General features: G+C 39.8%; 1 protein-coding gene across 6 annotated transcripts in view; it reads right to left on the reverse strand.

Moving 5' to 3' along the window:
• Positions 1 to 15237, reverse strand: part of Rabgap1 (RAB GTPase activating protein 1) — a 160115-nt gene extending 144878 nt beyond the window's left edge. For 3 of the 6 annotated variants that reach the window (XM_057755734.1, XM_057755729.1, XM_057755731.1), the window contains exon 1: positions 15061 to 15237. In XM_057755734.1, coding sequence (XP_057611717.1) covers positions 15061 to 15095 — 35 coding nt within the window. In that variant the 5' untranslated portion in view covers positions 15096 to 15237. Of the gene's footprint in view, positions 1 to 6369; positions 6423 to 15060 lie in introns of those variants that run through there. The other 3 variants (XM_057755730.1, XM_057755732.1, XM_057755735.1) reach the window with 3 other exon arrangements.
• Between the last annotated feature and the right edge of the window lie 130 nt (positions 15238 to 15367).

The following is a 15367-nucleotide window of genomic DNA, read 5'->3' on the forward strand; positions in this document are numbered from 1 at the left end:
TTGTCAGTCTTTAAACCTTTTTCCTTGCATTTGTTTTCAAATGAATTTCTCAAAGAACATCCCCCTGAAAAGGATGAAACAGACTTAATGAACTCAATGGAAAATGCTCCCATACAGATTATTTTCCACCACTAATTGCTAAACAATAGGCTTTGTTTTAAAGTCTGACTCTTAACTTGGAGCTGCTTCTTTGAATTGTATTTAGTGAAGTAATGGAATCATGTGTAAGCAAATCTTCTAATTTCAACTTTAAAAGCCAAAAACAAAAGAAAACTTACTTGGGTATACTTGTAATTAAAAATTAGAAAAGCTAGTTTGTCTAAAAGTAACTCTTCAACAAGTTATGAGACAAAGTTTTCCTTTAAATGTTCCACAAGTTGCCATTATGTAAAATGAGGGGACTGAACCTTACTATTTTACAAATTACCTAAGAAAGGAGAAATATCAGGTGCTTTGCAGTGGTACAATAACCCATGAGCTAAGCGTAAGTAGCTCCATTTTAACCAAAGAAGAAACTAAATCTCAAATTTATTGAGTATTTTTACCTCCAATTACATATTAAATTAAATCCAAGGCTTTGGGATGTCCATGTCTTTCTGATCCCAAAGTTAATATTCTTCCCAGCATACCTTGGTACTATTGAGTAAAAGTACCAGGAATAAGGAGAGAAGTGTACATAAAACAATCCTCTTGGGGCTGTAGAGATGACTCAGGGGTTAAGAGCACTGACTGCTCTTCCAGAGGACCTGGGTTCAATTCCCAGCACCCACATGGCAGCTCACAACTGTCTGAAGATCCAGTTGTAGGGGATCTGACACCTTCATACCAATACACATGAAATAAAGTTAAATAAACCATAAAAATTTCTAAAAAAAAAAAATCCTCTTATCTGTGTTGATTACTTGAATGCAATAATGCTGATACTGAAAATTTAATTAGAGGATGAAATGGTCTATGTTTGTATGGCTACTTCAGAACACAGTACTTTTTCTTCCCTCTAGAATGCTTGCTGGCTTCATGTCACTTCAAAGAAGTACCTTTAAAACTAAATATTTAAATTGCTATTTGAAAGCCTTTTTCTTAATAGAAACTATACATACAATAGGAACATATGAAAATTAGCTTAATATCAATGAACTCACTACTGCTTATCGCCAAGGTCATTTTATTCTTCTGAACCCTACTAGCACATTAAAAATTTTTTTATTCCTTTTTTTCTGAAGAGATTTCAGAAGCATAATGTAATTTACATTAGCATTGTGTAGATACAAAATATGAATGCTTTAAAGCATTGCAAGTCTTTCAAAGATTTCTTTTCAACCTTTTTGGAAATTAGTCAACATAATTCCTCCTCATGCACAGTTAAGAAAAATGAACTTCTTCCATTTAGAATATCCACCTGTGTGTACTTGAGATCTGAAACGTCTGACTATGTACCTGTGTTTAATCTCTGTGAACTTAATGTCAAGCAAACAAGTCATTCAGTAATAGACTAAAATCTAGGAGAAATGCATTAGTAGTTTCTATTTTCTATAACTTATTTTTCAGAGGAATATGTTGAGAGCATACCAATAATGTTTGATAGAGGTCCAGTCCATACTAACAAAGGGATGGAAGATATCAGGAAGTGTATCAAGCACATGGGAAGGCAGTTCAGTAGCATCTTAAATTACTGTAACAGGCATTTGTGCAAAAAGATACAAAATTCACAAATATTTAAATTCCATAGATGTTTTAAATCTATCTGAAAAGACCATTTCTTAAAGCCAAAATCAAAGTAAAAGTATTTTAAATATAGGCCTGGTTAAGTTTTAGCTTTTTGAAGTCAGCTTTTTTTTTTTAAATTTTTTTATTTGCGGGGGTGGGGGCACGTTTATAGACAGAATTTCTCTGTGTAGCTCTGGCTGTCCTGGAACAAGCTCTGTAGACCATGCTGGCCTCGAACTCACAGAGATACGCCTGGCTCTGCCTTTAGAGTGTTGGTTAAAGGCGTGTGTCACCACTGCCACCCCCAAAAAAATCAGCTTTCATTTCAATACACAGAGGATGCAACAGGTAACTCATGACAACAAAGAAATAATTTTTCTTCAGCAAGTAATCAAGGTATAGACAGAAAATCCTATGCCACAGCAAGAGTGGGTTTTTTTTTTTGTTGTTGTTGTTTTGTTTTGTTTTGAGATAGGATTTCTCTGTGTAGCCTAGGCTGTCCTGGAACTCACTCTGTAGACCAGGCTGGCCTCAAACTCACAGAGATTCGCCTGCCTCTGTCTCCTAAGTGCTGGGGTCAAAGGCGTGGACTACCACAGTGTGGCACAGCAACAGATTTATGACATATCCCTACCCCTATTGCCAGAAACAGTTCATTCATCAGGATACCTTCAAATGCACAGAGCTCATCGTAAAAATAACAAAAATCATTGGCTATTTCCATCAATATTCTACATACACTCAACATTTAATCCAATTTAGATGTGAGTGCACTTACTATCTTCAAATATTAAGTTGGGTATAGTGGTTCATGCTTTTAATCCCTGCAATTGGGACACAGATGGATACCAGTGAATTCAAGGCCAACCTGGTTTACAAACTGGATTCTAGGACAGTCAGTGCTACAAGAGACACTGTCTCAAAATAACAGCAACAACAAGAGATCAAGAGAGATGGGTCGCAGCTGTGGCCGACACCTTTAATCCCAGCACTGGGGAGACAGAGACAAGAGGATCTCTGTGAGTTCATGGCCAGTCTGGTTCACAAAGCAAGTAAGTTCCAGGAAAGGCTCTAAAGTTTCAAAGTTCCAGAGAAACCCTTTCTTGAAAAACAGAAACAAAAACAAAAGAGAGAAGGAAAGAGGGAGAGAGGGAGGGAAGGAAGGAGGGAGAGGGAAAGAGAGAGGTTTTTTTTGTTTTGTTTTGTTTTTTTCCAACAGGAGTAGGTTTTTAAGGGGAAAAGGGAGAATCTGTGCTAGGGTGAGCTGGAAAATCCTGATTGGACATGTTAGCTAAATACTGAATTTTCATTGTTGAACCTTGATGTTTTGTCTTAGGAACAAGTCGTGGCCAAATAAGAGAATAGGCCTTGGGTGCTAGCTTTAGGAATGTACCAGGTTTAGCCAGGGAAAGAGGAAAAGGGGAAAAAGGGCAAAACCTGTCTTCAGTGTTTGCTATGCTCAGGCCATACTTAGAGCCCCTTCAATACCACTTCTTTTAAGAGGTGCAAGACTCATCCTGAGAAGAAGTGGATCCAGACTGTACACTATGGGTTGCAATTACCAAAATCTTTAATGAAAAATGGAAGAGAAAGTTCAAAAACATATTACTATTAAAGGTTTTTAACACAACATGTTAAATAAACAAAATGTTAAATTTACCACAGAAACTCATAGTTAACATGCCATAAAACGTCCAACACAAGCTACAAGTGAGGTGCATTCCTGTACTTTCAGCAGCTAACAGAAGGATCACTAGCCAGGCCACTCTAGCCTTTAAATAAAGAAATAAATAAAGGCAAGACTTTTGATATGGAGAAAAATTTATTGCCACAAAGATTGACAGAACCCAAAGACCAGTGGCTTATGATGCAAATGCTGATCTGATACAGTCATAACCAGAAAGTCTTAACAGTTATGCACTGGGTTCTTGAGGAAGGACAAACCTCTATATATGGCAGCATCGTCAATTAAAATCTATTTTTATTTCATTGAAAAGCTTAGTGTCGATAATGAACTTAAAAGACAGAACTAGGGTTCTATTTAATTTTTAATGACTGAAAGAAGGGTTGGGAGTACTTGGGTCTTACAAAACTCTACTCTGAGAGAAAATCCTCAGAATATTATGATCAACTTAAAAGAGAAATTTTTAGGCCAAACTGTATAAAGTAACATGTATAAAGTATAAAGTATAACTGTATAAAGTAAAGTTTATGACTTGCACATTTGTATATTTGGTCAGTCTTTGCACATGAAATGCAGCAGGGCTGTAAAGAGTCAACAACAGTGTAAACACCCGGCAATATTGCTTAGCTTACATTTTTCTTTTAAGGCTAACAATACAGGAAAAGGATGAAAGTAGAGAAAGACAACCTGGTAACCAGTTTGTGAAGAAATGAAAACACAGTCTCAGGTGAAGCAGCATTTTCCTTTCAGGATATACATGGATCTATTCCTTAAGATCTATGAAAATTTGGTTAAAAAAAAGAAGAAAAGCAATATCTACAAAGTACCAAAAAGGCTGGGCGGTGGTGTTGCATGCCTTTAATCCCAGCACTCGGGAGGCAGAGGCAGGCGGATGTCTGTGAGTTCGAGGCCTGCCTGGTGTACAAGAGCTAATTGCAGGACAGGCTCCAAAACTACAGAGAAACCCTGTCTCGAAAAAACAAATAAATAAAAAAGGGCTTGTGAATTATAAGACAATTATAAACTGAGTTACTTTAGGTATATACTGATTCTTTAAAAGGCTGTATTTGTATCTTGTATTTTATTTTAAAATGTTTTTATTTCGTCACTTTGAAGTAGACTTCTTGGCAATCATAAATCATAGTGAAGCGTCCAAGAATAAGAATATAATAGCTGCAAAGGTAATTATGGAGAGCCATTGTCAGAGCAATTTCTTCAACTGTGTTTTTGAGTGTGTGTATGAGTCTGCTTGGCTAATGCTGCAATTCAATGATCTACCAAGGCACACTGTCCAACACTGATTTACTTTTAAACTCATATTCACACAGACACACACTGACACACAGAGTTACGGAAAATTGTACCACAACATATCAATATGGCAACTTTAATCATGGAACTGATCTAACATTTTACATTAAAGTTACATGTAATTTGGGGAGGGGGTTTGTCGTTCTTTGAGACAGGGTTTTACTACATAGTCCAGGTAGGGCCTTGAATTCATGAGCCTCCTACTACAACCATGGAGCATGTAAATTAAAATGTAAATATATTCAAATCAATCATGCATTCAAAGTTTAATTCAAATTTAGAGACATAAAGAAAGATCATAAAGAATTTTCTTTTTCATTTCCTAAGAAAGATTTGGTTAAATCTTTAATATACAGCATAATCTATAGCACCAAATACAGCTGTGAATTAACACAACAGGTCCTTCGCTTACACTAAAAAGTTATATATGCTCTGGGGGGTGGTGGCACAAGCCTTTCTACGGAGGAGTTTCAAGACAAGTGAGGGATACACAAAATAACCCTGCCTTGAAAAACCAAAAAGTTATACATGCACTTCCTCAGCACCAAAGTTTTTTTCCAATGACTTTTCAGCTGGACAGTTTCACTACCTTCCTTTGCTTCTCTGCCTAAATAGACAATGCAGCTGCAAGCTCATATACGTGTGTCTATTCACAAGAATGCAAACACAGGTGTTGATCTAAACGAAAACATCAAACACACTGTGAAACCCTGTCCCTGTGGGGGAGAGGACCCACACCCTCCGGACTTCCCCAACCCCCAAATCTCAAACTGAAGTTGGAGCACGGTTTTAAAACGAGTGCTGCGAGCATGATGAGTTTAACAGTCTGTTTAGGACATATGCTTCCAAGAGAAGTGGATCCTTCGGGTAACACAGGTATGGGTATGCTTTCAAGAAAAGCTGCAGACTACAAATGTAGGTATTTGTCAAGACTACGGTCCTGACTACTATCAGGACATGGACAGCACACTCCTGGAAGACCAGGGATAATCTTTGGGCGGACTCACATAACCCTGAAAGGTGCTAAAAAATCAAGACATAATAAGGCGCCAGAGCATACAGGTGTTTCTTGTGGATGGAAAGAGTGCGGTGCCAAAGACACTTTAATTGCAGATGGATAATATGAGGCACAAAACACCAATAGGAGAAACCAGAGCGACACTGAAAGCGATCAAGTCTTTCAAATTAGGAGCAACCAGGGAAGCCACCTGGAGGCCCAAATCAACCTCAGTCACACACACACACACCGACCTAGTGGCAACGGGAGAAACTGAGGCAGAGAACATCGGCAATTCCTCAAACAAAACCGAGACCAAAACACGAAAGTAGAGAAACCGGCTTTGCTTGGGCGGGGGGGGGGGGGGCTCTCAAAAGGCAGCAGTTACGTAGCTCGGAGACAAGACACCCACCCAGACAGGGGGAACCGGTTTGGGCAGGGGCTCCTGGAGGGTAGGGCCCGCGCATGCGCTATCTGCCCTCCGCGGCCGCTTCCCCACACCCAATCTCCGCTCCCCTCAGAACTCCGCCCGTCGTGGAAGCCCCCTGCAACTCCCGGCTGGACCACGCCCGGCGGGAGAAGGCAGCCGGGCTCCAGCCAGGGCGGCAAAAGTACCCCCGCCTCCGGGGTGGGGAGACCAGAGAGGAGGGGAACGGCGACACTACCCGACCTGCTGCCGCCGAGCACCATCCGGGAGGCTCCGTCGCCTGGGCCTCCCCGCCGCCCTGCCTCCCCCTTCCCGCCCCCTGCTCACGTGAAGCGGCTCCTTCCGCCCTCCGGCCCGCCTCCCGCCCCACCTCATAGGCCCCGTGTCCTCCCGCGAGGCGGAGCTTCCTTACTCGCAGCCCTACCTAGGAACCTGCTGGAAGATCTGCGCTTGCGCGCGATTCTCAGCCTCAACCTGCGACAACAGCGGGAGCCCAAGCCCGGAGGCATCTCTGCGTTCACCTTTAATGAGCAACTCCTAAATCCGCAAGGCAGCACTTAACGCCAACTCAACGCCCCCAACTTTTACTGAGGCGCGCAAAGCCAGGGTTGTGATAAGTGGTTTTATAGAAACATCTCCCTCATTTCAGCTTTACCCCAAACCCGTGAGGATTATGTGGTAGAATTCTATCTACAAATTAGACTATAGACTCCCTAGAGTTAGCCCGTTTGAGGCACTAAAGAAACTAGGAACGAATAAGGTTGTTTCAGACTGTGACTCCGAAGATTTTAATTTTATTTGAAAAGCATTACAAATTGAATACAAAGCAACAGCAATAAAGCAAAGTTTAGAATTCCTCTCCAGAAAACACAATATAGCCGAAAACAAAACAGGTGGTGTGCAATTTTTTTAAAAGTTATTATTTTGTTGTTGTTGCTAAGGATTGAACCTAGGACCTCATGCATTTACCACACAGGTTTATTTTTAATTTGAGACAGAGTCTCACTGAGTTACCCGAGGCTGCCTTGAACTCACTTTGTAAATCAAGCAAGCCTTGAATTTTTCATCCTCCTATCTTGACCTTCCTAGGTAGCTGGGATTACAGGTCTTTGTCACCAGGCACTGCTACTATACAAGATTTAGTACTTTATACTTCTAAAGCCGCTTACTCGATATCAGAACGAAGTACACTCCTTTCCTAGTGAGTCATTTACAATGTGAACAAGAAAAGCAATAAAAACACCACAAAAAACAAGTTTTGTTGTTACAGTTTTTCTTTGTGTCCGTCCTTTATAAACACCTACACTCCAGTGGGATAAGGATGATGTTTCCTTTTTTTTTTTTTTTTTTTTGGTTTTTCGAGACAGGGTTTCTCTGTAGCTTTGGTGCCTGTCCTGGAACTAGCTCTGTAGACCAGGCTGGTCTCGAACTCACAGAGATCCGCCTGCCTCTGCCTCCCGAGTGCTGGGATTAAAGGCGTGCGCCACCATCGCCCGGCATGATGTTTCCTTTTTACACACCTATTTTAAAGTATGCAAATAATGAGGAAGAAAGTATAATCTTGGGAACTCCTAGCAAAGTGTTTACTATTTTAGAGACAACTCTGATAAATTCCTTGACTAATAAGTATAGTCAAAATACATGTATAAAGTAAGTACTCTTAAATAAAACTTTATGGCATAATCAATAAGTTTGGAAAAAATTAAAAAATAGACATAACTTAAATAGGAACGTCATATTTTCACCACCAATGTTAACATTTGAGGTGACAAGATTGGTTTAGTAATCTGATGTCATTTTTTGACACAGAGCATCATGTAACCCAGGCTTGCCTCTTGGTACTCTTGCCTCCATCTCCCAAATGCTAGAGTAACATATCAGTTAGTAATCTCCTTTTTCAATTAACAATACATACCTTACTTTTTATTATTACATCTAATTATTAGAAGATCATTACTTGCATCTAGCGGTGCCCTTTAGGTGTTTTTTTAAATGTACAGTTTGAAAATGAATGGCTCTTTACAGATATCTGAAAAACTGAAGTACAAAGTTCCTGGATTTGAATGAAGTCATTGAGTTTGCCTTCTAAATCCTACATTGTTGCAAACTAGAAGTTGTATCTGAAAGTTCAATGGATTGAGAGAAACATTATGGACTAATACATGTTATTTAGAATGCTGTGTTAGACATCCTAGATAACAATGCAGGAAAGCTAAGCACAAGGAAGTTGGAGTAGGGCATCCAAACTGATTGGTTGGCCAAATCTGCCCTGGAAGTCTTCTAACAATGTGTGTGTGGGGGGGGAGGGGCGTGCACATGTATGTACAAGAAGGCACGTAAGCATGTGCTGTAGAGGCCTGAGGACATTCTAAATGTTAAGTATGAGGTACATCTTGCTTTTTTTTTTTTTTTTTGAGACAAGGTCTCTCACTGGCCTGGAGTTCCATGACTAGGATACACTGGCTGGGCATTCAACTCAGGAGTTCAGCAGATTCCACTCTGTAGCACTAGAACCGCAAGCATTTACTGCAAGGCCTGGTTTATTTGTGTGGGTTCTAGGGACTGATCTTGGGTCCTTCTGCTTGCACAGCAAATTGAGTGAGCCATTCACTCAACCCCATCAATTTTATTTCCATTGTTGTACTTTTCAATGTCATAATTTTATTTTGGCTCCTTTGCGTAACTTTTTTCTTTCATGAGATTCTCGTTTTGTTCATATATTGTTTTCTTGACTTCATTCACGACTTGAACTTTTCTAGTAACTCAAAAGAGATATTTTAAAGTCTGTCAAATGTGGCCAAAATACATGGGTCTCTAGGTTTGATCAAGACCAATACCCCATAAAATTTTTTGTTAAATATTAAATAAGATATCTAAACTTCCTTGGGGACAATTTGTCGACTTAATTTTTTATTTCAAATGGACCATACCTTCCTGTCTCTTTATATGTCTCACAATTTCTTTATGCTTTTAAGAAAATATTTATTTACCTTTATTTTATGTATTTTGGTTTTGCCTACATGAATGCTATGTGTACCGCATGTGTGCCTGGTGCCTGCAGAGGCAAGAGGAGGGAGTCAGGTCCCCTGGAACTGGAGTGTCCTAGTTAGGGTCACTACTGCTGTGCTGACACACCATGACCAAAGTAACTTGGGGAGGAAAGGGTTCATCTGGCTTATGTTTCCACACCGCTGTTCGTCACTGAAGAAATTCAGGATAGGCACTCGGATAGGTTGGGAACCTGAAGTCCAGGAGCGGAAGAAGTCGCAGAGGAATGCTGCTTACTGCTTGCTGCCAATGGCTTGCTCAATTTGCTCTCTTATAGAACACAGAACCATGAGCCCAGGGATGGCTCCACCCACAATGGGCCAGGTCTTCCCACATTAATCACTAATTCAGAAAATGCTCTATAGGCTTCCATCCAGCCGATCTGATGGAGGCATTCTCTCAATTGAGGTTCTCTCCAGTTTCTCCAGCTTGTCAAGCTGACACAAATCCAGGACATGGAGGTACAGACTCTATGTAAGTTGCCATGTAGGTGCTAGGACCTGAACCTGGGCCCTTTCCAAGAACAGCAAATGCTCTTCACCACTGAGCCATCTCTTCAGTCCTGCTTTGTGATTTTCGAGCTTACTGGAAATTAAGACATTTGAATCATACGTGGTAATTGTAGAAACTAAGATCGCCCTTATCCCCCTTATTTGTTGGGATTTTAATTTTTGTTTTGTTTTCATGTATATGAGTGTTTTTTTGCCAGCATGTATGTCTGTGTACATCATAGTGGCACTCAGGGGCTAAAAGAAGGCATCAGGCATCCTGGAACTAGAGTTACAGATAGATGGCTGTGAAATGCCATGTTGGTAATTGAACCCAGGTCTTTTGGAAGAGTAGACAGGTCTTAACCACTGAGCTATCTCTCCAGCCCAGTTTTAATCTTTTCCTGGCTCTACCGTGAGCCTGCATCCCTACTGAACATGTACATGAGCCTGCATGCTTTCTGTCACCATGCACATAAGCCTGTGATGTGGGATCCCCTCTGTATGCTGTAATATGTTTATTGCCATTGGTTAATAAAAAAGCTGCTTTCAGCCAAACTGAATAAAGCCAGACTGAAAAAGATATATAGAGAAAGTAGGCGAAGTCAGCGACAGCATGTACCCGCAGCAGGAGACAGACACGCTGAAACCTTGCTGGTAAGCCACAGATTAATAGAAATGGGTTAATTTAAGATAGCTAGCTAGAAATATGCTTAAGCTATTAGCCAAACAGTACTACAAATAATATGGTTTCTGTGTTTATTTCAGGTCCGGACATCTGAGAATAAATGAGCAGCCTCCCCCAACAAGCCTGTGTCCTCCCTGATCAGCACAGCAGTTGCCTACTTTGCGCCACACAGTTGCTTTTCAATGTCCTAATCTTTGATTCCAAATAGAGTAAAAGGGAAACAATACAATGTTATTCCCTTAAAACTCCTAAAACTTATATCAAAATGAACACAAAAAAATGGTAGCTGGCCTGTGCTTGTATCCCAATGACCAAAAGAAATAACCAAGGCCTTGGATTTAACCCCCAACTTTGGGAGGTGGGAGAATAAAAGAACGAGCTAAAGTATTCATCCTGTGGCTGCTCAGCTCTGTTACATCCTTGGGACCATGATGCACTGAAAACTCTGAAACCATGAGTCAAGATAAGTCTTTCTGCTGGTTAATGGTGGCACTTGCCTTAAATTCCAGCAGAGTCAGAGTTCAAGGCCAGCCTGGTCTATATAGAGTGAGTTCCAGGACAGTGAGGGGGCAACTAGAGTTGTTAGCATGTATGTATAAACCATTCCGTATATTAATCACAAAATATACATTGTTCTCAAGTCTATATACAAGAATCACCAAGAGAGACAACATGTTAGACCAAAATACAAGCCCTTGTGGATTTTACAAGTCCACAAAGGATCTTTGTTGTGGAATATTATTTTAAGACATGTTACATTTGTTTATGCTACTGAACATTTGTATAATGATGCAAAGATGTGCTGCATTCTTTTAATTGCGTTTGTTTAACTCTGTGAAGCTGTGTTACTGTGACACCTGACTGACTGGTCTAATAAAGAGCTGAATGGATAACGAAGCAGAAGAAAGGACAGGTGGGACTGGCAGGAGGGAGACGAAATAAAAGGAGAAGAACAATAGAGGAAGGAGGAGCAAGAAGAGAAGCCATGGATGGGGTGTAAGAACGAAAATAAGATTATAGAAGTAAGAAAAGAAAAAGGCCCAGAGGTAAAAGGTAGATGGGTAATCTAAGTTAAGAAAAACTGGCTAGAAAGAAGTCAAGCTAAGGCCGGGCATTTATAAGTAAGAACAAGTGTGTGTGTGTGTGTGTGTTTATTTGGGAGCTGCATGACAGGCTCCCAGAGAGCAAAGAGCCAAAAGAGTAATAAAACAACAAACTACAGATTTCCTGTCAACATAACAGAATAAAGTTAGAAATCAACAAGAAGAGGAAAACTAGAATCATCATAAACATATAGAAACAATACCAATGAGTGATAGAAGGAGATCAAAGGGAATTATAAAATACTTAGAAATAAACAAACATAATGTGCATATTAATTTTATAAGCTGTAGTCATGGCAATCATCAGAAGAAAATTTAAAGTTTATATTTAAAATAGACCTCAGAGGTGGTGCGTACCTGTAATGCCAGTACTTGAAGGGCAGAGGCAGAGGACAACACATTCAGGGCCAATCTCTGTCTAAATAGTGACATCAATGCCAGTTTAGGATAAACCCGGTTTCAAAATTCAAAAACACAACAAAAGAAACAAACCAACAATAACAACAACAACAAAAAACCCCTCAGATCAAAAACCTAGACCTTATTCTTCAAAGATCTACAAAAAGACATAATATGTAAAGCACACTAGGTATGGTCTTTAATCCCAGCACTTGGCAGTCAGAGGTGGATCTCTATGGGTTTGAGGGTAGCCTGGTTTACATAGGGAGTTCTAGGACAACCAGGCCCACAAAGAGAGATCCTGTATCATTACAAACAAACTAAACTAAACAAAGAAGCAAAGCTAACATAAAAATTAAAAAATTAGTACCATCAAAGAAACAGACTGCTGGAATACACCCCTCACTATCTATGATTTAGGCTTCCAGTGTATTCTTTCTTTTTGGGATCGTGAAGTATTGCTTTCTTTTGCTTATTGGAAACTTATATTTCAAGGGGGAAGTCTAATTCTAGACACCCCTTAACCTAAGTTTTATTATTCAGTCAATAAATATTTTTTCATATAAAAAATTAAAAAATTAAAGATCAAATAAGAGACAAAGCAGTTGAAAATAAAGCAAGAGAAAAATCAACAAAAATTATAAAAAAAAGACCAACAAAATTGACAGTCAGAATAATCAGAATAGAGACAATAAACAAATAACTGTAAGAAGAAATAAAACCAGGGATATATTACTATTAAGATTATAATTTTTAGGGCTGGAGAGATGGCTCAGTGGTTAAGAGCATTGCCTGCTCTTCCAAAGGTCCTGAGTTCAATTCCCAGCAACCACATGGTGGCTCACAACCATCTGTAATGAGGTCTGGTGCCCTCTTCTGGAATGCAGACATACACACAGACAGAATATTGTATAAATAAAAAATAAAAAAAAGATTATAATTTTTAAAATGAGAGTATTGTAATAACTACATGTCAAAAATTAGAAAGCAAAAAAAAGGGACACATCACTTGAAATAAATAAATGAACTAAACTGGTTCAAGAGAAAACCTCAATAACCCTATACCAAATAAAGAGATTCATTTAGAAATCAAAATTTCCCAACAAGTAAAGTCTCACACTGTTCAGTCTCATCAATGAATTCTATTAAATGTGTTTTGTTTTTTTGTTTCAAGACAGGATTTCTCTGTGTAACATCCTGGTTGTCGTGGAACTCACCCTGTAGACTAAGCTGGGATTGAACTCACAGAGATCTGCCTCCCTCTACCTAGCAAGGGCTGGGATTAAAGGTATGTATCATACTGCCCAGCTCTATTAAATGTTTAAAGGAAGAATTAGCAGAGTTTTCCTGAAACTTTTACAAAAAATTGAGGAATGAATGCTTCCTAATACATTCTATGCAGTCAGTATTACTGACACCAAAATCAGTCAAATGCATTATAGATAAATAAAAATATAGATCAGTACCACTGAAGGCTTGATATAAAAATAATCAGCAAACTATAAATACATTAAACCCCAAAGCATATTAAAAGAATTTCACCATGACCAAGTAGGATTCAGCCTACTTCATGGACACAAGGTAGTTCAACAACATCAATCAACGGAATACATTGATACAACAAAAGAATGGACAGAAAATTCTTCAACATGGCAAAGGTGTTTATGAAAAACTCATAGTGAAACACATAATAATTTAAGGCACAAAAAAATTCCTCTTAACATCAGAAATAAAACAAGGACGCCCACTTTTACTTTACTGTTACTGCTCCTATTCATCACTGTACTAATTGCTTGAACTATTAGACAAGAAAAAGAAAAAGCTTCCTGTTGCAAAAGTAAAATGATCTTTGTTCATAGATTACACCAATCTATAGTAGAAAATCAAAAGAGGCCACAAGAGAACTACCAGAATAAGTGAACTGCAACAGTTAGACCAACATATGAAAAAAACAATCCGTGTCTTTTAAAAATCATTTTTGGACACTAGCAATAAGAAATATGAAAAGAAAATTAAATAAGCAAATCTAATGTGTGAATGAAGCCAGGCAGTGGCGGTGCACACTCTGAAACCAGCACAAGGGGATCTCTGGGATTTTGAGGCCATCCTGGTCTACAGAGTGAGTTCTAGGGCACCCAGGGTTACACAGAGAAACCCTGTCTCGGTAAACAACAACAACAACAACAAACAACAAAAAGTGTGAATGAACCAATAATGCCAAAAACTAATTGTTGAAAGCAATTAATACAGACTTAAAGAAAGAAGCATCTTGTGTTTATGTACAGGTAGGCATCAAAATCTTAACACTATCCAATGCAACCTACATATTCCATAAAACTCCATTTCCAAAAGCCTTTTTCCAAGAAATGGTAAAGTCAATCCTCAAGTCAATACAAAAATAGGGCTAGAGATGTAGCTCAGTAGTAGAGTACTTGTGTAGCACCAAGAAAGCCCTTGGTTCAATCCCTGGTACCAAATTCAAATGGAGGTGCCAAATATCTTGAAGAACCAAAACAGTCTTAAAGAAAGATGAATAATAAACGCAAAAAACTGCCTGCAAAGCAGTATGGTAATAATATGGATAAACATATAGATCACTGTACTCTTGACAACTCTTGATTTTCAACAAGTACACTCAGTGGCGAAAGGTTTTTAACACGTTACAAAACGTAGATGTCCACAAAATAGAAAGTGGTAAAGCGGGAATAGCTAGTAGTGGTTACACAACATTGCACAAGGTCACTTAACTTTAGGTTGGAAATTGATTATAATGACAATTATTTTGTTTTTTACATAATAACGCCCCCAAAGGGGTAAAAAAAAAAATGAAGATAACGGAGCAAACAAGTGGATTGGCAAAGCAAAGGGGATTCACAAAGATATTCAAATTATCTCATCGGGAAGAGTACGTGGATGATTCCTTTCAACAACGAAGAACTATAGCTGGGTAGGCCTGGGCTTGAACTTGATTCAAACAGGCACATTAAAACATTGGACAATCAACACTAAATTTGTCTAGATGGTTGGCTCTGGAGCTCAAGAGAGGTTTTCAGGCTAACGAGAGATTTGTGAACCTCCAGGGTAACCGAAGCTATGGAAGAAAGAGTCCCTAAGAAGCACCAGTATCCACAAGGGAGGGGAACCAACAGCTTTAGGCGTTCCAGGCTCCCACGCGGCGAGTCCACATCCCAGGGCGGGAGGGACTTACCACGGCTTGTGCGCAGGCAGGCTGTTCAGGCCCATGCAGGAGGCGGACGGTGTGAGCCCTGCGTGACGACAGCCACCGAGAGCAGAGCTGGGACACGCATCCCACGGAAGACCCGAAGCTGCAGAGCGAACCGAAGAGACAGATACTCCGCAGCCGCAACCGACTCCCCAGCCTTGGCCTGTGCCCCGCCCACAACGCGGGAAGTCCCTCTCAGGGGCTCGTCGTCCTCCGAGCATTCCGATTGGCGGAGATGACCATGGGACCTGGAAGTTGTCTTTGTCCGGCCAGGGCTGCCCTTCCGGTTCCG

Source organism: Chionomys nivalis, chromosome 22, assembly GCF_950005125.1.
Source record: "Chionomys nivalis chromosome 22, mChiNiv1.1, whole genome shotgun sequence".
Lineage (NCBI taxonomy): Eukaryota > Metazoa > Chordata > Mammalia > Rodentia > Cricetidae > Chionomys > Chionomys nivalis.